This window comes from Populus euphratica, unplaced genomic scaffold (assembly GCF_000495115.2).
Source record: "Populus euphratica unplaced genomic scaffold, PopEup_1.0 scaffold32.1, whole genome shotgun sequence".
NCBI lineage: Eukaryota > Viridiplantae > Streptophyta > Magnoliopsida > Malpighiales > Salicaceae > Populus > Populus euphratica.
The window spans coordinates 1,097,960-1,121,128 of NW_011499861.1; the positions used below are offsets into that span (position 1 = coordinate 1,097,960).

At 33.1% G+C, this 23,169-nt stretch overlaps 5 protein-coding genes and 1 long non-coding RNA gene across 9 annotated transcripts in view; 1 reads left to right on the top strand and 5 right to left on the bottom strand.

Moving 5' to 3' along the window:
- Nucleotides 1-1,421, bottom strand: part of LOC105124795 (uncharacterized) — a 1,829-nt gene extending 408 nt beyond the window's left edge. Inside the window, exons 1-2 of one of the 2 annotated variants that reach the window (XM_011024922.1) lie at nucleotides 1,235-1,421; nucleotides 314-1,059 (exon numbers count right to left, since the gene is read on the bottom strand). In XM_011024922.1, coding sequence (XP_011023224.1) covers nucleotides 314-1,032 — 719 coding nt within the window. In that variant the 5' untranslated portion in view covers nucleotides 1,033-1,059; nucleotides 1,235-1,421. Of the gene's footprint in view, nucleotides 1-313; nucleotides 1,079-1,234 lie in introns of both variants that reach the window. The other variant, XM_011024923.1, reaches the window with a different exon arrangement.
- LOC105124796 (ethylene-responsive transcription factor CRF5-like) overlaps nucleotides 1-3,466 on the bottom strand; it is a 12,640-nt gene extending 9,174 nt beyond the window's left edge. Inside the window, exon 1 of the mRNA XM_011024924.1 lies at nucleotides 3,090-3,466. The gene's annotated coding sequence lies outside the window, so the exon portion shown is untranslated. The remainder of the gene's footprint in view (nucleotides 1-3,089) is intronic.
- On the bottom strand, nucleotides 2,038-3,104 carry LOC105124794 (ethylene-responsive transcription factor CRF5-like). The gene has a single exon (XM_011024921.1). It carries the CDS (start codon nucleotides 3,087-3,089, stop codon nucleotides 2,172-2,174), a length of 918 nt encoding a protein of 305 aa, XP_011023223.1. The 5' UTR covers nucleotides 3,090-3,104; the 3' UTR covers nucleotides 2,038-2,171.
- Nucleotides 3,467-10,579: 7,113 nt separating the features above from the next.
- On the bottom strand, nucleotides 10,580-12,457 carry LOC105124797 (uncharacterized). 3 transcript variants are annotated; one of them, XM_011024925.1, is made up of 3 exons: nucleotides 12,276-12,457; nucleotides 11,355-12,095; nucleotides 10,580-10,843 (listed from the first exon to the last, which is right to left on the bottom strand). In XM_011024925.1, the coding sequence occupies exons 1-3, from the start codon at nucleotides 12,422-12,424 to the stop codon at nucleotides 10,828-10,830; spliced, it is 906 nt and encodes a 301-aa protein (XP_011023227.1). In that variant the 5' UTR covers nucleotides 12,425-12,457; the 3' UTR covers nucleotides 10,580-10,827. The 3 variants fall into 3 exon arrangements, with proteins under 3 accessions (XP_011023227.1, XP_011023228.1, XP_011023229.1); XM_011024926.1 differs by having other exon boundaries at nucleotides 11,355-12,100; nucleotides 12,276-12,456; XM_011024927.1 differs by having other exon boundaries at nucleotides 11,355-12,119; nucleotides 12,276-12,456.
- Nucleotides 12,458-14,124: 1,667 nt separating this feature from the next.
- LOC105124800 (uncharacterized) lies at nucleotides 14,125-17,177 on the top strand. The gene is made up of 3 exons (XR_842120.1): nucleotides 14,125-14,540; nucleotides 14,726-15,085; nucleotides 15,218-17,177. It is a non-coding gene; the product is annotated as an uncharacterized LOC105124800 (long non-coding RNA).
- Nucleotides 17,178-17,407: 230 nt separating this feature from the next.
- On the bottom strand, nucleotides 17,408-21,942 carry LOC105124799 (Galactose mutarotase-like superfamily protein). The gene is given in 8 exon segments (XM_011024928.1): nucleotides 17,408-17,777; nucleotides 17,918-18,017; nucleotides 18,621-18,723; nucleotides 19,172-19,306; nucleotides 19,778-19,941; nucleotides 20,029-20,085; nucleotides 20,502-20,576; nucleotides 20,784-21,942. Coding segments are annotated over 8 exon segments (954 nt in total). The 5' UTR covers nucleotides 20,895-21,942; the 3' UTR covers nucleotides 17,408-17,568.
- Nucleotides 21,943-23,169: the final 1,227 nt, after the last annotated feature.

Below are 23,169 nucleotides of genomic sequence, written 5' to 3' on the forward strand. Positions count from 1 at the left end.
TCTGTGGAGAGGGGGGGGGGGGGGGGGGGAGAAGACAAGGAAGGTGAAGATCATCAGGCTTCAATTCTTTAAGACCTGACAATTGGGTCTTTCTTGATGCAAAACGCTCCGAAATATCATCACACGGAAGTGGCCACTATCGTTTCTCAAAATCTACAACTATATCAGGCTTGAAGTTCAAAGTTACCAATCATCTAATCACATCCTAAACCAAACCCAAAGTTTAATTTGTGCATTCGAAATCTATTCTAATCTCTAAAATTCTCACGGAACAAATTAAAAAATAAAAATCAGAAAGAAATAGAAAACTTACCATTTAAGCGTGCTTATGATACATCTTGGCATCTCAGTATTGGTCTCCTTCAACGTTACACCTCCACACAGAACTTCCACTCCCAGCAACCCTGTCTTCACCCCTTCAACATCAATTCCAATACTCGTTTTCACATCCATATCCACCTTCAGTTTTTTGCTCGTGAACTGATCAAGAATCTTCGATCCAATTCCATCCTCGATCAGCTCATTGTTCACACTGGTTTCAATTTCCAAACTAGTCGTATTCTCTTTTCCCTGTGTGAACTCAGGCAAGGTCGTCGATCCCAAATTAACCTCGTCGTCTCCCGCTGTCGTTTCCACTTTAGACTCTCCAAAATGATAGATGATTTTTTCATTAGGATTCCTAACTTCGATTCTTGCAACCATTTTGGCGGTAAGGTACGTGCCATCTGATCTCTTGGTGATGTTAAAAGCGGAGAATTTAAAAGATTGGAGGTGGAAAACGGGGAGTTTTGGATCGAACCAGAGGTAAAATAGACCTCCTGCGATAATCATCAGGAGAATGACGATAATAAGGAGAAGGATTAAGCAGCATAAGCATAGACGGCAATGCCTGGACCGTCTTTTCCTTGGTTGGAATGAAGGAGGCAGCAATGCCTTTGTCGGTAGCGGTCTCGGGGCAGGCTTTGCCTGGAGGTTGGGGTCTCTGTAACCTGGTGGTCTTTGGAGAACTGGTTTCATTGGCTTGCCGGCCATTGATGGCAATCTTGAATTTGGTCTGTTCTGTTTGTCAAGAAATTATCTATAAATCAAAAGAATGATTTAACCAGGAAGAAAGTCCAGGACTTCAATTCAAGTTCTAACTTGATCAATACATCATTAGTCTCAAAAAATCAACTAAGCAACCCTTAAATTTCGACGCACGCACCAAAATGCCGGAGAATTGAGGCAAAATTACCTTGACTGATAAATGGCAGAAGTAACGTTGATCAGGTTAATTTCTTGCTGAGATTTCAAATTCCGGGGAAAAAGGAGATCTGCAGTGGGATCTGAGAAAATTGAAATTTGCGTGAGATCATTAAGAGAAGGAAAATGTTTTTTGAACATTCACGAGGACATGGTCATTCTATATATATATATATAGAGAGAGAGAGAGAGGGAGGGAGGGAGGGAGGGAGAGGGAGAGAGGGAGAGGGAGGCAGGGGTAGGGGCGTTGTCTCTGGTAGAAGCTTGAGGTATCAGTGGCAGGAATTCAGCTTGCAGGATTCATGCGCCACGTCATGGCGGGATGGTGATTTGTATGTACCGCGACGAAAATGTTCCGCTGGAGGCTGGCCCCTCTATCTGTCGTTTATTTTTCTTTTTTGTCCCTTTCACTTGTGGAGGTAATATTTTTGTCTCTCTCAGCAATGTTCCTTAAATTAGGCTACGTTTATTTTCCATCGACCATGCAACTGAAGTGGTGATTTGTGGTTTCATCTTACCTCGCTTCAAATAAACAAACCAAGTTAGTCATAAAATAGACATAATGAAAACATATATAACTCTTTTTTTTTTGAATTATTTCTTTAGTTGCAAAAATTATTTAAATTTTGAAAATAATCAACCCAATCCTATTATAATAAAAACACATATAACTTTTTAAAAAATCAATATTGCTTCAAAGAACTAATTATATAAAAACAGCTTGATAATCGGGTGTTATTTTTAAATTCAAATTATACTCGGAATTTATTAATTAAGATTGCTAAAACTTACAATTTTTAGACAAAACTACTACATCTAAAACGGAAAAACAAAACAGGGCGGTACTGATCCAAAACTCCCCTCGGAATTTACCAAACCATCATATCAGTAGGTAGGTAGCTATAACCTTAAACCCAAATGGAGAGTAATTAAGCCTCAAAGTACTTGTCGACATCCCATAAACAGGAACCCAAATCACCATCCAAATGTACCGAGATATCAGCATAATCTTCTCTCAAAACAGTATCCGGTACACTACACTCCTCCAAAAAAATCGGAGCAGGATTTTCAAAATCCCAAAACTCTTTCAAACAAAAAGGATCTGTAACCAAACACTCATCATCCTCACCGACCTTAATAATTTCTTCTTGAACCACCTCTTCTTGCGTTTGTATCCTCCAGCAACAATCACTCTGTACGGCAGCCTGTGACTGTGGCCCCAGTTCCTCTGTAGATTGAAATCTAAGCACAGAAGTTGGAGAACACAGACTATTATGAGATTCTTTACCAGACTCATACCCAGAAATGTTAACGTTAATATCAACATCTGGGGCATGTTGTTTGCTCACCGGAGGTTTTGTGAAATTGGTTTGTGCATCAGGTCCTTTAATACGAATAGCAGCCTGATCATAAACCATGGCTGCCTCCTCTGCTGTATCATAAGTCCCTAACCATAGCCGGATTCTCCTATAAGGGTCTCTGATCTCTGCTGCCCACCTCCCCCATGGCCTTTGTCTCACACCACGATACCTTTTCCCCCCTGGATAAGAACATTGATCCCTTGAAATTTTTTTCACAACTTGTTGCCGGCTTACCACTTTTGAAATTTTTTTTGCATCCTCTGCTGCTCTGTCGCTCCCACAACTTGTTATTCTTATCTCGTTTATATGTTTTTTGACTCTTGGATGATGCCTTTTCGATTCCTCCTTTTCATCACCAGATGAGTCCGTAGCATTGCCATCTGTAACTGAAATCCGTACTATTCTTGTGGCTTTTGAGTCCTCCCATTTCACCAGCTTGTTGGTCACTGTTTTATGCTCTGTGTACTTGGTAGAAAAGCGATTCATTTTTTCACTGGAATCAAGGCTTATGGGGTTGGATTTTAGATGAAAACATCAAAGATGGGAAATTTTCATACAAAACGTTAGAAATAGGAAGTATTAAAAACGCTTTAAGAACACAAATATATATACATACAACTGATGCGAGAATTAGAGGGTACAGGCAAAGAGGGTAGATAGAAAGATAGAGAGGAGGGGGGCTGCTGAGGGAGTGTGGAGGAGAGTGGGCAAAAGAGGGATTAACAGAGAGATAACGAGAGAAATGAGGAGATATTGGAGAGAGTTTCGTAGTCAAACGTCAAAAGGCCTAGGAATCGCAGTTTTATATGAATATCCTAAGAAACAGAGAGCCCAGCCCTATTCATTTTTTTCTTTTAGCTTTTCAAGTTTTTTTTTTTTAATATGTCGGTTTAGAGAGTGTGAAAGTGAAATTACGAAACGAAATCTTAATAAGATTTTTAATTGGCTGAATTTTTGGATAAAAATGGTTTGGATGAGAGAGTGATCTTATTAGTTACTCTTTATGTTTATTTAAAAAAATATATATAATTAAAAGAAAAAAATCTTAAAAAATATTCTTATTGATTTTTCTAAATTATGAATTTTTCTTTCATTTTTCTTTATTTTTATTTTCAAGATAAATTTAGAAAATAATTAATAAAATATTACGAGCATCATTTTTCATTTTTGGATGGGTAGTTACAAAGGGGGAGATTAAAATGGGAAATCCCAGACCACTCGCCGCATTTAGAAAAATAGATGGTTAAATTTATGACACGCGGCAATTCTGGTTGGCTAGGGGGAAGAGATGGTTCAATGGTCTCGAACTTGGTCCCCAAGTAAGTCACGCGCCAACCCATTTCGTATTGTACAAAGTTCAAAACTTTAAATCATTAATCACACATCATAAATGGTGGGGTAGTGCTTGAGAGACCGTCACAGGTATTATAAGTTCAAATTCTGGGTTCGATTTATAGGAAGGTTTTAAATTGTGTTGGAGTGGTCATTTTTAAAAATATATTTTTGTTTTAAAATATATTAAAATAATATATTTTAAAAATTTTTTAAAACTATTTTTAATATTAAAGTAATAAAAAAATTTATAATATAAAAAATTAAAATTTTAAAAAATATCATTTCAAACCCGTTGTAAGTTACGTGGCTAAAAGAGAGACCAGTTCTGTTGGTGAGATGAATTTGCAGGGTCGCAGACAGTTTCAGTTGGGATCCTTGTTTGACGAGATTTAGGTGGAGTTTTTTTAATTCTCCTTGACAATTTTGCTTGTCAATCAAGCATCAAATATTTAATTGCAGTGATTTACGTGATTGATTGATTATTTAATTCATTCATTTTCTATAATGGTTTTTTTTTCAATTTTATTTCTTTTCCGTGGATGGATGCCTTTACATTGAGTGAGTAAGAATTTAAAGTTCCTCTTTCTAATGTATATAGTTTGATATTGTGGTTTAGTTATGTTTTTTTAAATAGTTTTAAATTAATTTTTTATGTGTTTGGATTATTTTAACAAGTTTACATAAAAAATAAAAAATATATTATTTTAATATATTCATAAATAAGTTTATACACAAATAAGCAACAGACACCCATCCTTTTTTTTATTTTTTTTTATTTTCAAGTAAGGTTTGTCTTCCAAGATGAGTAGAAATAAAATTAATATATTAGATATTCAATTAATTTTTTAATTCAAGTAATGTGATTTATTTATTTTAATTAAGATATTTGGCGGTTTGATATTAAAAATTTAGGTAATTGGTAGTTGATATTTGTAAAATATTTCATTTGATAAATATAAAGATTTTTATATGCTTTAATGAATAACTTTGTAGAGAAAAAATACAATTATATTTTAAAAAGATAAACTTTAAAAATATTTAAGTTAAAAATATTAAAAATAAAGATATTATTAACCTAAAGTTTAAAGAATTTATATGGTATTTATAATTCATGAATTATATTTTTTTATAAAAGGAAAAGGCTAAAGTGTAATTTTTAAATTATATTATAATTAAAATAAAATATATTAAATTAATATGAAATAATAAGATACCCGCATGGAATTCTAAAAATGCAAGTTATCTAAACTTGTTAAAAAAAAATTAGCTTATTTAAACAAGTTTATAAAGTGAAACTCATCCCACGAAATGAATCGATGGAGTTAGGCTTCTCCCCTGAAGAGCCTGTAGATCATCTATTTTATAGATTCATAAAATTTTCTTCTTCGTATTCTTCCTTCCTCTAAGCCTCTCGTATTTATTGTTTTCATCTCTTTTCTAATGACTTGTATATGTGGCCACTGCATCGATTTTTTCTTCTTTACCACATTAAAGTCCCAAAAACATCTTCTTCCTTTTATTTTTCTATACAAGTTTTTTTTTGTTTTTCAGTATAATATTATTACTGGCATATGCGAATACAATGGTATTCTAAAAATTAAACCTGCAAATAGAATATAATTTTTTTTTTTTTTTTATAATCCAACTTCAACCATTTTTTATGGGCACGCCCTCAACTATATTCCTTAAGCTTTATGACCTAATGGCGAGGCAATGTACTGCATGTTGAAAAGATGGAGGCAAATACCTTATAAATACAAGATTTTGAGAGCGATAATATATAGAATTCCGGCGGTGAAAGGGAACTGGGTGGGAAATTTGTTTCAAATAAAAACATGTGTTTGCGTCTTAGTTTCTCGTCTGTAGAATGATGTTTTGGTCATAATTGAATGGTTTTATTAGATTATTTTTAATGGTTAAAAACATGCAGATATATATGTTTTTTATATAATTTAGGTGTTTGAGTTTATACACACTATAATTAATTTTTAAATTCATTAAATATCCAATAAATTTAATAAACAAGTAAAACACTATAAAAATAACAGAGAGATATATAAAACAATTCAAACCCGGACAATAATACAAGAAATTTCTTGTGAAGAGCACCAGGCCACGAACTCAAGACCAGGAGGCAGATATTTAAACGCGAGGGTGGGTGTGCAGTTTATGGCTTGGGGATCAAGGGACTGCAAGACATTCGTTGAACATAGCCCTCCAGTAGCCCTAGTAGGTTGCGAACGAAAAGGACCTTCTCATTCGTTCCTGTCGCCACTTGAACTTCATTGATTAGTTCATCCCATTCGCGTGACCTTTACTCAATCCGTTTCTACTTGTGTCAGATAATTTTTAAAGCAGTTCAATTTGAATCTCAAGGATTAAGAAAAAAAAATAAAACAATGAAACTATGCACTACCATCTGTTAACATTTGATTATTTATATATTAAACTTGTTTTGTACATTGAGTGGGTTTATCTGGCTCAATTAATATAATTTAGTTTTTATTTAAATCAAATTAGAATTTTTCTGAAAAATTCAGTCATAATTTAATCTATTAAAAGTCTATTTAGGAATACAGATGAACCTATATTTTTAAAAAATTTAATTTTTTATTAAAAATTCGTTTTTTATATGTTTTTAATTTTTTTAATACATTGATTTTAAAGATAATTTTTAAAAAATAAAAAAAATATTATTTTAATATATTTTAAACATGAAAATAAACTATAATTATATTTCAAAAATAACCCTAAGTCAATTTGTTGCAACTTCCAAGTTAAAACATGTAACTTCAGGTTGATTTTTTCATATCTTATTCAAACCAAGAGTTGATCGGTCAATTCTTGAATTGACACAATAATTATTAATATTAGTTTTGTTAATTAATTAATTATAAAGAAAAGATAATTATGATCTATTCAAATTAGAAATATATTCTTGATAAATTAAAACTCAATAAATTAATAATTTTAATCAAATAATATTTTTATCCGGTTTTCATTTAAATTTAAATTTTAAATAACTTATTAAATAAAAAATAAATATTTATAATTCTAAAAATATTAATTTATATAGATTTAACAATAGTTTGCTAGGATGTTATCAATGAGATTGCGGTTGTTCCTGTTCTCTTGCGGCCGTAGTGAAAAGTGATTCGAAATTTTTTTAAAATTACAATTATTTTTTGGATGAACTATAACACAGCTACCATTTGCTTTTTAAATAAAAAGTATTTCTGCAAAAAAAAATTATTATTTTTAAATTAATTTTAAGGTGTTTATAGATTATTTTAATATACTAATATAAAAAATAAATTTTAAAATATAAAAAAGTATATTATTTTAATATAATTTTAAATAAAATTATTTTTAAAAAATAATAGCTTTATCAAAATGAATCAATTTTATAGTCTCCTTGTGAGCGAAAGATGAAATGACATTTAACATGTTGGATCCATGAATGAGACGACGCAATGGTAAGTTTAAAAATCTGAGGCTATTATTGCTGTCGTCTGGCACAGAACACAAGCGACCCTAATGGTTAGTCACGGGCTCAGGAAAGGAGTGTTAGAGCATCCATGCCCACGCTCTTTATTTTATAGCTATAAAATTGTTTTATCTAGCTCACTTAACCATGTGACCATGCTCTTTAAAATAGATAATCATGAATATTTTTTTTATTTTTTTAATTATATGTAAAATGAATATTCAACTATGTTATTTCATGTTATTTATTGCTTTCAAAATATGCTAATGAGTTTTCTAATTATTTAATAAAATATTTAAAAATTAATTCTTTTACTGTGGTAGAAATTAAAAAAAAATGCATGCACTTAAAAAAATAATGAAAATTTAAACAATGCATATTAATTACAACTACTATTTTGTCGTTTAGCTAACATCTCCATTTGACACATCTCATGATATTCAATCAAATGTAAAAGCATGTTTGCTTTATTTATCAAAATTATTCTCTCATCTTTTTATTGTTGTTTCAATAAAAAAAATTCGTGTATAATAACAATCTTGTCTCATTCTATCTTTGTATTTTCATGTTTTGCTTTTGCTTTCTCTTCCTCTAGAGCAAATAATTTTTTCAAAATATCCTATCTTCTTGCATTTCATTTTTATTTTATGTTCTTTGTAATCCTTCAAGATCAATCCAACATGAGAACTTGTGCTGCTATTGTCTTTTTTTAAGTATGCTTTTTTGTCTACTTTCTACATATTGTGATCTCTAATTTTATAGTCGTCCATCGAGTACAACATTAATTTCTTTTAAGTTGATTGAATTTTAAGTAAGAGGAGAATAAGTCGTGTGGGAGATACATTTCTAGCATTTTTGGACTTCTTTATTGAATTTTCAATCATCTATTTAGGCTGTCTTCAATTTCTCCCACCAATGTTGAAATAAAAATAGTTGATATTGAATTCTTTTATATGCAATCTTAAAAAATAATAAATTAAAGCACATCATAATATATTACTTAAAAAATTATAAGTGAATTTAAATTTATATGTTTCATATAAACAATATCTTGTCTTTATAGGTGAAACCACTTTGATTTTTATTTTTGATTTGAGTATAGTGTGAACAAAACTTATTCATTGCTAATTGAGTGGTCGACCAATAACGCATTAAAGAACTTGATGTACATTTAGATACAAACCTTTTGTTTTCATTGTAGTTTCCATGAATTATTTTTTAATATACCTTATATTTTTGTTTATTTTCACATATTGGATACATGTTAGTGTTGATTCTAGCCTTCGCAAGACAAACATCTTCTTCATCCTAAGATTACTTGATTATGTTATCTTTTTAGTCACATGTGAGTTTTTATATGGATTTTAAAATAACCTTTTTATAAAAATTATATATACGAGTTAACCTGTATATATATAAAATTAGTAAAATAGAGGCTCCATTGAAATTCGTTTGATTAATTGTGATTGAGAAAGAAATTGAAGCTACTCAAATATACCAAAGTGTGGTTTTTATATAGAAAAAATCCAATTTATAGAAGAATTTGGATTTGTACAAATTATATCATTTATATTAGATTGTAAAATTTTAATGGATAAATAATTTTTAAATATAATTTTTTTATTAATATAAATATCCAGATCAACTTGAATTTATTGTTGCGAACAACCACCCAAGTAATTAATTAGTTTCTGCTTCTATCACCAAAAAATCTTCTTCTCTTGCTTCTTGCCAAGTGCATTCACAATTCTCATTGAATCCATATAAATAAAGCAACAACCTTATTTACTTCATAGTTATCTCTGACAAGGATCACAATTCAATCTATAAAAGCTTTTTTGTGCTCAAATTCTCCTCCTACCCTGAAAATGTTGAAAAACATTGTGTTTCATGAAAAATATTTAAAGCAGATATGACTCTTATAAGTGAAATAGAAATGAGGGCTAACCATATACAGTGAATGACTTTGTAGATGGTGCATTTAGTACTACTTTCAATTAGGTTGATTTGATCGAGTTTAAAGAAAAAAGAGTTTGAGCCATTGGAGTTGGATGTGGGAAGGAGGGGGTTAGCAAGCTACTGGTCGAGCTGAGGGAGTGGGAGGGTTAGGTCAAGGTGGCAGCGGTCTGCTATTGTTGGTGCGATGATTGATGAAGGAAAGGGTTGTGGTGGTAAGGGTTAAATCAGCTTCATGACTCAATGAGTTGAATCAAATTAGACAAGTTGGTGAATTTTGATAGAGAGGGAAGGGAAATGGGAATTCTTTTTTTGAGAGAGATGAGGGTGGATTTGTAATGGGGGAAGGAATGTGCATTTTAAAGGGAGGGAACACTTCAATGGTTCTTTTGCAATTAAATAAATAATAATAATAATTATGTAAATAAAAAAAACTTGTTAATTTATTAAGAGGATATTTAAACTATAGCGGGGAGTCATAGTATTGGCTAATTTGAGTAATTTTCTAATAAAAAAACTTTTTAGATCTGGTATCAAAACCATTAATGTAATGTTGTGTAATTGTTAATAAATATATAATTTACTTGGTACCTATAACTAATATAATTTACGCATGATTATGATTATGGACACAAATGGATAGAGAAACAATAATTCATTGCCAAATAACATAATTTAATTTTCAGGGGTAAAAAGAGTAAATTTGATTTAAATTCATTGTAAACCTCCAAGCATAAACTAAAACACGATAAAAATATTATATTTTTGACAATCACATTTTAAAATACATCTATAAATCGTCCCCCTTTAGTTGCGTGCGAAAACCTTTCAGAATGCAGGAAAATCTTAATCAGAGTCACAAAGCACAATAACGAGGCAGCAGACACACTGACAGTTGCCCCTAACCCTAAGCCCTCCATCCACCTTTTAAATTCCTAACCTAACTCTGAAAAAGCAAACTAACATCTCACGCCTTACGCTTCGTTTCATTTTGATTCTGTTTCTCCTTTTCTTTTTCCTTGCAGGTTAAAAAAAAAAAAAAAACCCAAAAACAAACGCAATTATGGCAACCTGTCAGCAAAATCAGGAATCCAAGAACCTCCTTTGCAGCTCTATCACAAGAGGATATTCTTCCATAGAAGAACACAAAGAAGAGGGGGGGGGGGGGGGGGAGAGCAGAGATCCAGAGACAAATAAAAAACCTGACCAGGTCCAACCACCATTTATGTATTATATGAATCTTTAATCTTCACCTTCTTCCATTAATAACCCTCTAATAAGTAAATAATATATATATTTTGTAATTGTAAATGTAAAAAATATAAAATTAGCATGCCATATAATTCGGTTACAGGTACATCTGTTTGTCTACCATCATAAATTGCTTCGTTAATTTGATTTCCAGTCTCATTGATTCTTACCATCAGCCCTGCAGACAACTTCTTGTTATCGGATGTTAATCCTGCACCCGAAGCAACAATCTTAATCAGCACTGTCGATTCATTAATCGATACATGCATGAAATGTCTGCTTCCAAGATGAGAAATTAGGCAATCGCGATACATATATGGATATGATGAATTCATTCTGCAGGTGAAGATTCCTGACCCCATTTCACCCTGTGTATGCTGTGTCATAAGACTCCAAGCTTGCAGTTTCTTACCATTTCAGGATGGGGGGGGGGGGGGGAGAAGACAAGGAAGGTGAAGATCATCAGGCTTCAATTCTTTAAGACCTGACAATTGGGTCTTTCTTGATGCAAAACGCTCCGAAATATCATCACACGGAAGTGGCCATTATCGTTTCTCAAAATCTATAACTACATCAGGCTTGAAGTTCAAAGTTACCAATCATCTAATCACATCCTAAACCAAACCCAAAGTTTAATTTGTGCATTCGAAACCTATTCTAATCTCTAAAATTCTCACGGAACAAATTAAAAAATAAAAATCAGAAAGAAATAGAAAACTTACCATTTAAGCGTGCTTATGATACATCTTGGCATCTCAGTATTGGTCTCCTTCAACGTTACACCTCCACACAGAACTTCCACTCCCAGCAACCCTGTCTTCACCCCTTCAACATCAATTCCAATGCTCGTTTTCACATCCATATCCACCTTCAGTTTTTTGCTCGTGAACTGATCAAGAATCTTCGATCCAATTCCATCCTCGATCAGCTCATTGTTCACACTGGTTTCAATTTCCAAACTAGTCGTATTCTCTTTTCCCTGTGTGAACTCAGGCAAGGTCGTCGATCCCAAATTAACCTCGTCGTCTCCCGCTGTCGTTTCCACTTTAGACTCTCCAAAATGATAGATGATTTTTTCATTAGGATTCCTAACTTCGATTCTTGCAACCATTTTGGCGGTAAGGTACGTGCCATCCGATCTCTTGGTGATGTTAAAAGCGGAGAATTTAAAAGATTGGAGGTGGAAAACGGGGAGTTTTGGATCGAACCACAGGTAAAATAGACCTCCTGCGATAATCATCAGGAGAATGACGATAATAAGGAGAAGGATTAAGCAACATAAGCATAGACGGCAATGCCTGGACCGTCTTTTCCTTGGTTGGAATGAAGGAGGCAGCAATGCCTTTGTGGGTAGCGGTCTCGGGGCAGGCTTTGCCTGGAGGTTGGGGTCTCTGTAACCCGGTGGTCTTTGGAGAACTGGTTTCATTGGCTTGCCGGCCATTGATAGCAATCTTGAATTTGGACTGTTCTGTTTGTCAAGAAATTATCTATAAATCAAAAGAATGATTTAACCAGGAAGAAAGTCCAGGACTTCAATTCAAGTTCTAACTTGATCAATACATCATTAGTCTCAAAAAATCAACTAAGCAACCCTTAAATTTCGACGCACGCACCAAAATGTCGGAGAATTGAGGCAAAATTACCTTGACTGATAAATGGCAGAAGTAACGTTGATCAGGTTAATTTCTTGCTGAGATTTCAAATTCCGGGGAAAAAGGAGATCTGCAGTGGGATCTGAGAAAATTGAAATTTGCGTGAGATCATTAAGAGAAGGAAAATGTTTTTTGAACATTCACGAGGACATGGTCATTCTATATATATATATATAGAGAGAGAGAGAGAGGGAGGGAGGGAGGGAGGGAGAGGGAGAGAGGGAGAGGGAGGCAGGGGTAGGGGCGTTGTCTCTGGTAGAAGCTTGAGGTATCAGTGGCAGGAATTCAGCTTGCAGGATTCATGCGCCACGTCATGGCGGGATGGTGATTTGTATGTACCGCGACGAAAATGTTCCGCTGGAGGCTGGCCCCTCTATCTGTCGTTTATTTTTCTTTTTTGTCCCTTTCACTTGTGGAGGTAATATTTTTGTCTCTCTCAGCAATGTTCCTTAAATTAGGCTACGTTTATTTTCCATCGACCATGCAACTGAAGTGGTGATTTGTGGTTTCATCTTACCTCGCTTCAAATAAACAAACCAAGTTAGTCATAAAATAGACATAATGAAAACATATATAACTCTTTTTTTTTTAATTATTTCTTTAGTTGCAAAAATTATTTAAATTTTGAAAATAATCAACCCAATCCTATTATAATAAAAACACATATAACTTTTTAAAAAATCAATATTGCTTCAAAGAACTAATTATATAAAAACAGCTTGATAATCGGGTGTTATTTTTAAATTCAAATTATACTCGGAATTTATTAATTAAGATTTTATTTTTGATTTTTTTTCAATTTAGATTTAAAATTTTAATTTAATTTAGATTTTACAAATTAAAATATTTTATTTATTTATACAATCATGTAGGCTGTTTTTATGGATTGTGTATTATATGATAATAATAAAATGAATCCTTGAAAGGCATACAGCCAAGATAATTGTTTTTATTCAATGCATATATATTTTATCAATATGGTTGGCGGCGAGTAAATTAAATTAGTTTTTTGAGTCACTCTTCTATTTTTTTTCCTTCTCTCTACATCTATTTCTCTTTATAAAGTAATTACCACTATTTATTTATGGAGTAAAATGAAGTTTATCAATCATAATTAATCAATCATTAATAAATACTTACAATAAAATAATAAAAATAGAAGACAAACTGTTTATTTAAGAGTTCAATATGATCCTAATACACTTTCCATCAATTGATATATGAAGGAACCATTCATAAGTTTTTTTTTTCCTTTATATTTTTATTAATAATTTTCAGACAAGATTTACATTTGTAAACAATGAAGATGTATCCAATGACTGGTAATCCTTTAAATGAAATTCTAATTTTAATAAATATAGTTTTAAAACTTGATCTAGTTCCAGAACTAGAATTGAATTAAATTAAAAAATATATAAAAAGAATTTTTTTGCTATGATCTGATGGGTTAGCCTATAAGATTCGGTTAAAATTTATTAATTTTTGTTTTTATTTTTATTAAAACTATACCATTTTGATTTTTCTAAAAAACAATTAATCCAAAAAACCTAATAACCTGATTAAAAACCAGTAACCCGGGTCTTGTACAGAAGCTGGTCTAAAAACTATGTTAAGAAGTGTAAACAAAGAAAAGAAAAGGAAAATAAAAGAGAGAAATAGCAGGCTGCTTACAAATGTAACTACGTATGGGCCTAGAAAGTAAGTAATAGCAAGGGCTGCAGATGGGCTAGTAAATGGGCCATATTTACCGGCCTCGGCCTGTCCCCCTTTCCCCGAGAAGCATACTGGATGTTATTAACCAACAACGACGTCGTATCTGTTCAGTAAATCAATACAGAACACAGCTCTTGTTCTATTCTCTGCTCTCTCGCGCGGCTCACTCCACTGTTGGCAAAGATGGAGTTCGCGAACCTTGAAGGTCATCGTCAGGACGGTCGCCGCCCCATGGAAGTACAATCCACTCATATACCATTCTCTTTTGCTTCTTAGTTGTCTTTTCATATTTAATTTCGCTCACTAATCTTCTCAGATGAGGCAACTCAAAGCACAAGTTGATGTCGTAGCCAAAGCAGACGGGTATGCTTAATTATCTCTAACCACCTCATCAAATTTCAGCTTCTTGGCATAAAGTTTTAAAAAACTATTGTTTCTTTTGTAGTTCTGCTGTTTTTGAGATGGTTGAATACTAAATTAATCGCTGCTGTGAGGCAGCTAATCACCAAACAGAGAGTTTTTACCCTGATTTCCTTTTTAAAGGTGGAAAATTAAGCAATAAATTTATTGTTATTATTATTTGGTACCAAAAAAGTATGAAACAATTAAAAAAATGAAAAGTAATACATAAAATTAAAAAAAAAAAAAACGATTTTCATTACTATGGGTATATGTAAATACACTTTTAGTGGGATTTAGGTTCCCAACTTTTCCATTGAATGTTTAAGAGCACGGGGCAACTTTACTGTGGGTGCTTTGAAAGATTTCAAGTATTGCCTGCCAGTATAACCTTTTCTTCTTGAATCTGCAAGGGTGTGCAAATAAACATTTGCAATCGCAAAAGGTAAGCCTCTCCATGCTAGTGGTATTTAGCTTTTGAATTGCCAGAAATATTAATCCATTTAATATCCTAAAAACTACTAATAGACTCATGATCTAATGGCAATGACATCATTCCTCCATGCTCTTGAAAGAAACTTGTGATCCTAGTTTCAGATATTGGAGATTGAGAGGGGTCAATGGATGAGATTTGTAATGAAAAGAAATGATTTAATTCTGAATTAAGAGTAAAATAGTCAGGATTTTTAATTTAATTCAATTCTCAAGCATTCCAAACAGTATAAATAAATTCAATTCCAAAAGGTGACAGGTAAATTATACTTTTTTATTTTTATGAAAAATCTTCTGCTTGAATATGCCGCTTTTCGAGTAATCAAGACTTTTCGAGCAAGTCTTGTTGATTATGCCAATTTTAAATTGCTTGATTATGCCACTTTCCAAACAGTAATATTTTTATTTTTGTAATAGTTTGAATAGCAATAAGACTTTTATGTAGCATTAACAGTATAAACAGTATTATCCTATAAATAAATTATCAACTTTTATTTTGATAAATTTCTTGAAGGTGAAATATAGGTTCCCAAAGGCCAACTCATCTATAATACCTTAAAAGATTCTGAGAAGGCTGATAGGAGACAAAGAAAGAACATAGTCATGGCAGAATCAAGCCAACTTTTTAAGAAAAAAGTGATAAAATAGATCATTCACTTGAAAGGTTTTGGGGAGGACCACTACAAACAAAAACTAATAACATGAACTTCACTAGGGACATGCCTTCCTCCCTGTTATTCTATGTTAGCCAAAACGTACAATTTATTGCTTCAAATGCCCTGGGAGTATTGAAGGCTCCTGCAATCATGCTTCAAAATACATCGTAAACTACTATAAACCAAATGCCCCAAATGCCTCCACCCTTATTTCGACCTGAATATCATGTTTTCCAAAATACCCAAGGTCCAAGCCACAAAGGAAAACATTGTGAATAATCAACCTTGTGAATGCTTGTATAATAGCACATCTACCACTCAAACTCATCCAGCCACATTTCTCTTACTGTTATAAAAAGAATGCTAAATATGAATATATACTATACAAGAGCCATGAGACATTCCATTGATCATTATTGAGGTTTTAGAAAGCAGGTTAATAAAATGATTCACCATGGATGGTTATCATTTTAAGAGAGAGACAGAGTATCCAACATAACCACAAATAAGCATCAGGTCGTTAAAGATGAGGGCGTATATGATCTATTTTCAACTAATGAAGAATGTTGCGAGCCAAATGTTGGCATTCCAAAAACGTTTAGAGTCCTCTAATTTGTTAAGTATGCAGGATCTCAATGTCTAGAGACCCATCTCAAAGTATACAACAATAAAATGACTGAAGTTATCCATGAAGAGTAACTTTTTATCCATCATTTTCATGAAAAGCCTAGTTGAACTTGTTTTAAGTTGGTTTATGGGTTTGAATGGCACTAAAATGGAGAAGTGAGAATATTTGGCCGACGCATGTTTTAAAAAAATTGGACTTAACTTGATGGTGATTCCAACGAGGTATGACCTTTAAAGAACGGGGATGAGAAGTAATGAGTTAGTCAAGGAATATGTTATGAGACTACATGACATGACAACATAAATCTACCCTTCTCTGCTTGAAAATGAGACTTTAGAGCTCAATAACTCTAGTCATTTTAGAAGCTCCATGCTTCGGCTACTTGATGAACAATTCATCAAGCTATTTTATGGATTTAGGGACTGCAGCAAAAAGGATGGAGCAAGGCTTGAAGTCAGGAAGGATCAGGAATCCGATAGTGAGATTTAATGTTATGTCAACGAACAAATCAAAAGAGGACTCCCATATAGAGAATATGGATCAAAATCATTTTATACCTCATCTTAAATACCGTCTATTTTCATAACACCAATAACTTTCTAAGTGTCATTAGCTAATATTGACATATCTCTATCACTTAGCATTATTTACCAACACCTTTGAAATATTGGGCACATTGCTCTGATTCCATCAAATCCCATATGACCACTATACCTGAAGTGGTATGACCCAAATGTAAAGTGTAAGTATCATGATGATGAGAACCCATGACAATCAATTGAGAATTACAAGACGTTGAAGCATCAAAGCCAAAAGTGGGTAGGATGGGGCATGAGGATGGAAGATGCACAAGATGAATGTACAACCACATATATTTGTTGGTGGGGGTTGATACGAAATAGAAGTGTTACATTGTCAACTCTTTTATTATTGAACTTTGCCGATTCATATTTTTGTTGAAAAAAACATCGAAATCTTGGAATTATTAAATGTGTTTTCCATGTATTTTAATTATGTCTTTTAATAGAATATGCTCTTATTTTTGTTTCATTGTTATTCTGCTGCATCAGAGTTTTTTTATCATAATATTCTTTTTGTGCTAGAGAATATATTTGCAACACCTTTACATTTTTTTTTATGTTCCACAGCGAAACGCGTAAAAGATCTGGTAGCAATCTAATTGGTGAAAGCTATCAGGGAAGGTGCTGCCACTGGTTGCCGTCGGCAATACTTTAAAAGATAAATAAGAAGTTCGGATGACTGGTAACATATAAATCGTTATGATAATCAACAAAAAGCGGTAATAATTCTGAAAAAAAGGGGCAAACTTAAGGCAAGTTATCATATGACTACATTAAGCAGTCCGTTTTTTGCCCTAGAAAATCAACTCTACATCTCAAAGACCTCGTCTCTCAAGATCAAAGTATTCACTACAAAAGCTTGAAGGCACGGCTGAGAGCACCAAAAGCCCTGTCCATTCCTCACCTGGCTTCAAGGTGACAGGTTTCTCAACCACTGCTCCATCGACACATAACATCTTTTTGTACTCTTCATCGCCAAAATCCGCCATGGCTTTTGATTTCTTCTCCCATGGATTCCACACCGCTGTTTGTGGGAATGAATAACGGTAAATAAATCATAAGGTTTACTACCCAAAATGTGGAGTATCATATAACTTTCTACTCTTTTTACAAAACTGTGCATAGGCATCGTGTGCATGCACAGTTTTACTGAACACAACTTACCTACATCCGGGAGTCCATTCTTTCTAATAACATATGTCCTCTTCCTCCCATGATCGAGGATTGCAATTGCATTGGGACAACTGAGATAAACTCGATCCACCTGCCAGATAAATCCAGACAGTAGAGAAATAAATCAATGAAGACACAAACACAAACACACAAAATGCTAAAGAAGCCATTGTTGCACCCTGAGAACCACGTGAGTAGCTGATGGAAAAGGGGTTTATGCCAACCGGGAATTTAGATTACATCATGTTGCAAACAATGAGTGTGAGACCATGCAAATGCATTTGAAAGAAATTTGGTAATAAAAAACTAATTCAGAATCTATGTCGATCTCAAAGTCTCCTAAAGAGATTTAAGGTGGAAAGATTCTGGGGGAAAAGGTGGGACTTGAAAAGTGGCGTTGCTTTGTTGTCTTCGTGTTAGTCACTCTACATTGAGAAAATATTAACTAGCATAAAAAGTTTGGAAAAAACTGCACTGCTAACATTTCTAACAGTCGAAAAATCAGATGAAAGCTGACCAGAAATTGCATGAAAATGAACACCAAGGTGTTGAAGGGCAGTTCCTATAGTATAGATAGCAGTTAAAAGAAATTAATAAAAAACGATTCAGCATTTCTGTCAACTTAAGTACCAGTTCCATCCATTCATTTCTAACACGGCTATAGGAGTAAATTAGAATTAATAGTCGAATTTACCTCAGATTCAAAAGTGAGGGCATCTCCTTATTCTGTAAATCGTTGTCTTTGTTGAAGGTTGTCTAGGTAGTCAAGTGTTTCCAATCCTTCTATCCTCACTTCACTGATATAAAGATTCACTTCTAAGTGAGTCCAAACAGTGCATTTTCCAAAGGATGCTTGTTGAAATCGGGTGAAAAATTTTAAGCATGCATGCTAGGCTACTTTTAATGGATTCCCAATACATGAATCGTATTCACATGTTTTTGGTAATAGATTTACTTACCATGCTTTTTTTAATTATTTCTATAGCTAAGCAATAAATATCTGATTGGAATCTTAAAGAAATTTCATTTTCCTATTGATTCTGATGATTCTTTCCACACACACACACCCACCCAAAAAAGGTCATCTTTCATTATAAAGTTACCACCATTTGAGATGAAGAAAAGGATGGAGAAAAGAGAAAAGGAACGGGAAAATGTGAAAAGTTGTTTTCCAGAAGTGAAAGCATGCTGAAGGACAATCTTTTCTTGTTTTAGGTGTGACATTTGGGTAAATAGACTTCGTACCTTATGTCAGAAACTGACAAATATGTGTGATACGTAAACGAGAAACTAAATGGTTTTCCGTCGATGTTCCGAACTCTTGATGTCAGCGCCAAGTCTCCATTTGCTGCAAGTGACACCCGAAGACGAAACTCAAAACTGAAAGGAAAAACAAAACAAAAAACAGAGACATATTAACCAACACTAGTCACTTCAAACTCATTGCAAGCACAGAGAGAGGTTCAGCTCCTATTGTAGTTGTGCATGTGATTGGAATGATTCTGCTGTGTCTCAGTGTTTGATCTCTTCTGCCCAAACAGAGGCCTTGCTTTCGGAATGAACTATTCGGTAGTGGGTTATTATAGTCTTGACTTCGGAGATTTCAATTGCAACATAAAAGGCTAACTATTGAAAAACCAGTAATTCAAGATTATGGACCGTCTGCACAAAATGGCAATAGTCCAACAACAACGAAAAACTAAAACTAAAATCTTAGTCAGGGAGATATAAGAAACTTAGTCTCGTTCTTCACAATAAAATGATTCTATGAGCATGGCTATTAATCACGAGTCATCAAGATTGAACCCTTACTCCGATGCACATAAAGAAATAAAAAACCCAAGTTCCTACCTATAAGGCCAGCACTTCAGGTCTTCTTCAGATGGTTTAAGCAGTAGGTCAATGAAGGATTTCCCATGGGAATCATTGGGATGCAAAGGAGGAGGATTGTCATCAACTGTCCAAATCTTGCTCCTAGCAAAACCATGCTGCTCTAGAGATCCACAGTTTCCAAACTTCACAAGCATTAAAGCAGTTTACAGAAGTAAAGATATGTTCACTCATGAAGTTTTAAGCATATAAAAGAGGAACTTTAGAGGTACCTGCGGGAAACATATAGGGATCCCTCCGCGCACTTGTTTTGGAGGCTTAAAGATCCCCTGCAATAATTGAAAAGGTCAGATAATTGAATCAGTCTTGGATCTCTTAAGAGTTAAAATTTATTAATCAATGCCATCTGCAAGTCTCTGTTATGCTAGAACAACTCTATGACAACCTGTTTAGAAACTAAAAATCTAACAGCAATTCAAAATCTAGTGAGTCCTATGATTATGGTTCCATGAATTTGACTAGTCATATTTAAACATGTAATGTAAGCTCTCGTGCAATCAAAATGAAAGGCAAGGGGAAAAGAAGAAGAAGAAGAGTTCCCAGTCATTTCTCATTTAGATTTTAGTTCTGCTACTAGGACAGCCATACAATGGAAAATATCCCTTTCTGGATACTGCCTTACTCAAAACCAACATTGACGTAAGAAAACAGTGCACGATTTGTAAGATTTTGCAAAGGCACATACCTTACTGCTTGTGAATAGAAGTTCTTCCCCTTGCTCATTCCTCCATGAAAAAACTTGCCCTCCATGCAGACTAACCTGTTATCACAAAACCAGTAATTATGAAAACGCATGCCTCGCCAATCTATTTATCAGTTATCTGCAGATTAGCAACAGATAACATCTCCTTTACTGTAAAAATTTCCTATTACACAACGATAATTATCAATAAATTAATCCTAACTACTGAATTCGTTGCTTTAACAGAACAGCTATGGGAAAAAAACCGAGTTAAGAGAATCTCACCCGCGCGGAAGCTCCTTGTGGGTTGCGGAGCACGACCTGGTCCATACCGCTCCAGTCTTTGGTATGCTCAATTGCTGCTCTATAATCCCATACAGCTGCAGAATGCCTCATATTTCAGAAAGAATGACTGAAAAGATTCTACTTCTCTGTCCTCTCTTTGCAATCCGAAGACACTCCGAGTAGACTTCTAAATCTCTAGTTAACGCTCCCTAATCACCAAGAATGACAAAGAACCGTCTATTCCAGTGAATTAAGGGAAACAAAAAGGAACGTTTTAAGACAATTGAAAACCTCAGCGGACATCATGTGTATTCTGAAGTGCTGTGAGTTCAAATCACATGTACCAACTACAACTTAGATCTGAGAACAGTAATTCTAATTTCCTTCATATGCTAACATCTACGAGACTTATACTGTCATCCCTAGAATTCGCACAAGGTGCCGAAAAATGAAACATTTGGCAAACCATAGGCTAACACCTATCTAGAATGATGAAGGAATCACCAAAAATATGACACATTAACACCAGAAGAAGACAATCAAACGATAAGACTGTTGAAATAATAACTTCTAACTTTTTGTGAACTACTTTCACCAAGTTTCAACATTTACTTATCAAAAACAGAAGGAAGGAGGACCCAATTCCCAACTGCAGGATCCAAATCACAAAATCTCAACAAAACAGTGTATTCCTATGTGTATCTAATACTATATGATACTTGTTGCCAACTAACTTGCAATTGAATTTCCAACGAAACCCACTTGGTAACATCAAATCCCAGAATAGTTAAGCAACCAAAAGCCATGAATTTCAAACATTCATCCTTTTTAAGACTCCCAAATGCATCGAAAACTTCAACTTTGACATCATAACAACACCCCCATTAGAAGTTAGAACCAGTACTAAATACATCCATGGTCATCAATACAAGTGTTTTAAAAGCTTAACTGAAACTAAGAATTGAGGGGACAAGACGCAAAAATGAACCAAAGGATCTAGGCAAGATTGTGGAAATATGAGAAGAACTGAATTTAAAAAAAGTTAATGATATTTATTTATTACATGATAAATTGAACAAAACTCCTTCGTATTTTCTTCTTAAGGAGTTGCGGAGATCTAGGACGTGGAGATACGAGAAGTACACGTACTCTGTACAAACGGTCAGAATTTAATAATGGGAATTTTAAGATAAAGACCGTTTTAATTCAAAATATATTTTCATGTACGAGAGCCCTCCATTAGACATCATTAGTCGGTAAAAGTAGTGCTAAAATGAGATCTCAAGTCACGGGGAGAGCATGTGAGATGAGAGGTAGGGACATTTCCAAGGATGGGACTTGGTCACCAGGGCTTATGGGCATCAAAGGTATGGTCAACCAAAGGGGAGGCAGTCAGACAAAAGCCGATAATTTTTTGCCCGAGGATTATATTTTCTTAAGCATATTACGTGGATATTCGTCAAAATCACGGTTTACTCTTGAAATTATATGATTTTATGAGTTAAAATATATTTAATATATAAAATTAAATTAAAAATTTAAAAATTAATAAAATTAAATTTAACTAGTATAAAATCTATAAACTTGATTAAATCGGTATAATTTTACGAGTTTATTAAATTTATAATATGAATCAAGTCAAATCTAAATTTGACCTTAAAATATCTGCTGATTAGTTTTGTAAATTTAAGTATATTTTTCAAACTGTACATTGGATAGAGCTGAAAATCTATAAAAAAAATATTAGATACATGAAAATGTATTGTGATAAATTTTGAGGTTAAATGAAGTTCGAGAACGTAATATTTCAGAGAGTCAAAATTAATAGATAAATCTTATTAAATATATCAAATTAAACTTTCGTGTACTGGTTAGGACATCTTTGAAGCTACCGGTAGAATTTTTCTACTATTAAAGCTAGACTGAAAACTAGATATCTAAAGTTTTTCAACCATATATCATAGATTTAGTAATTCATATAGACGAAAAAGAACGACATGTTTGAAATTAAGATTTGGGCTACATAAAAGAATTTTACTATTTATTTATTTATTTAATTTTAAATAATTATTTTTAATTTAAATTTTTAAGGGTTAAATAATTATTTTTAATTTAAATTTTTAGGGGTTTATTTTATTTTGAATACTGTCTATCTCTTATATTTTATTTAGATCACTTGTTTATAATAATATAGAGTCATTTTATTAAATTTTAATGTAATTTAATTTTTTAGCTGGAATGGTCATATATAATTAATTAAAAAAATTATTTATAATTTTACTATTTTAATTTATATTATATTTTATATGTCATATAATAAAAATATTTTTAACAATGGAACTTTAGTTGGTCTCCCCGTACCCATGTCATGTGCGTAACAAACTTT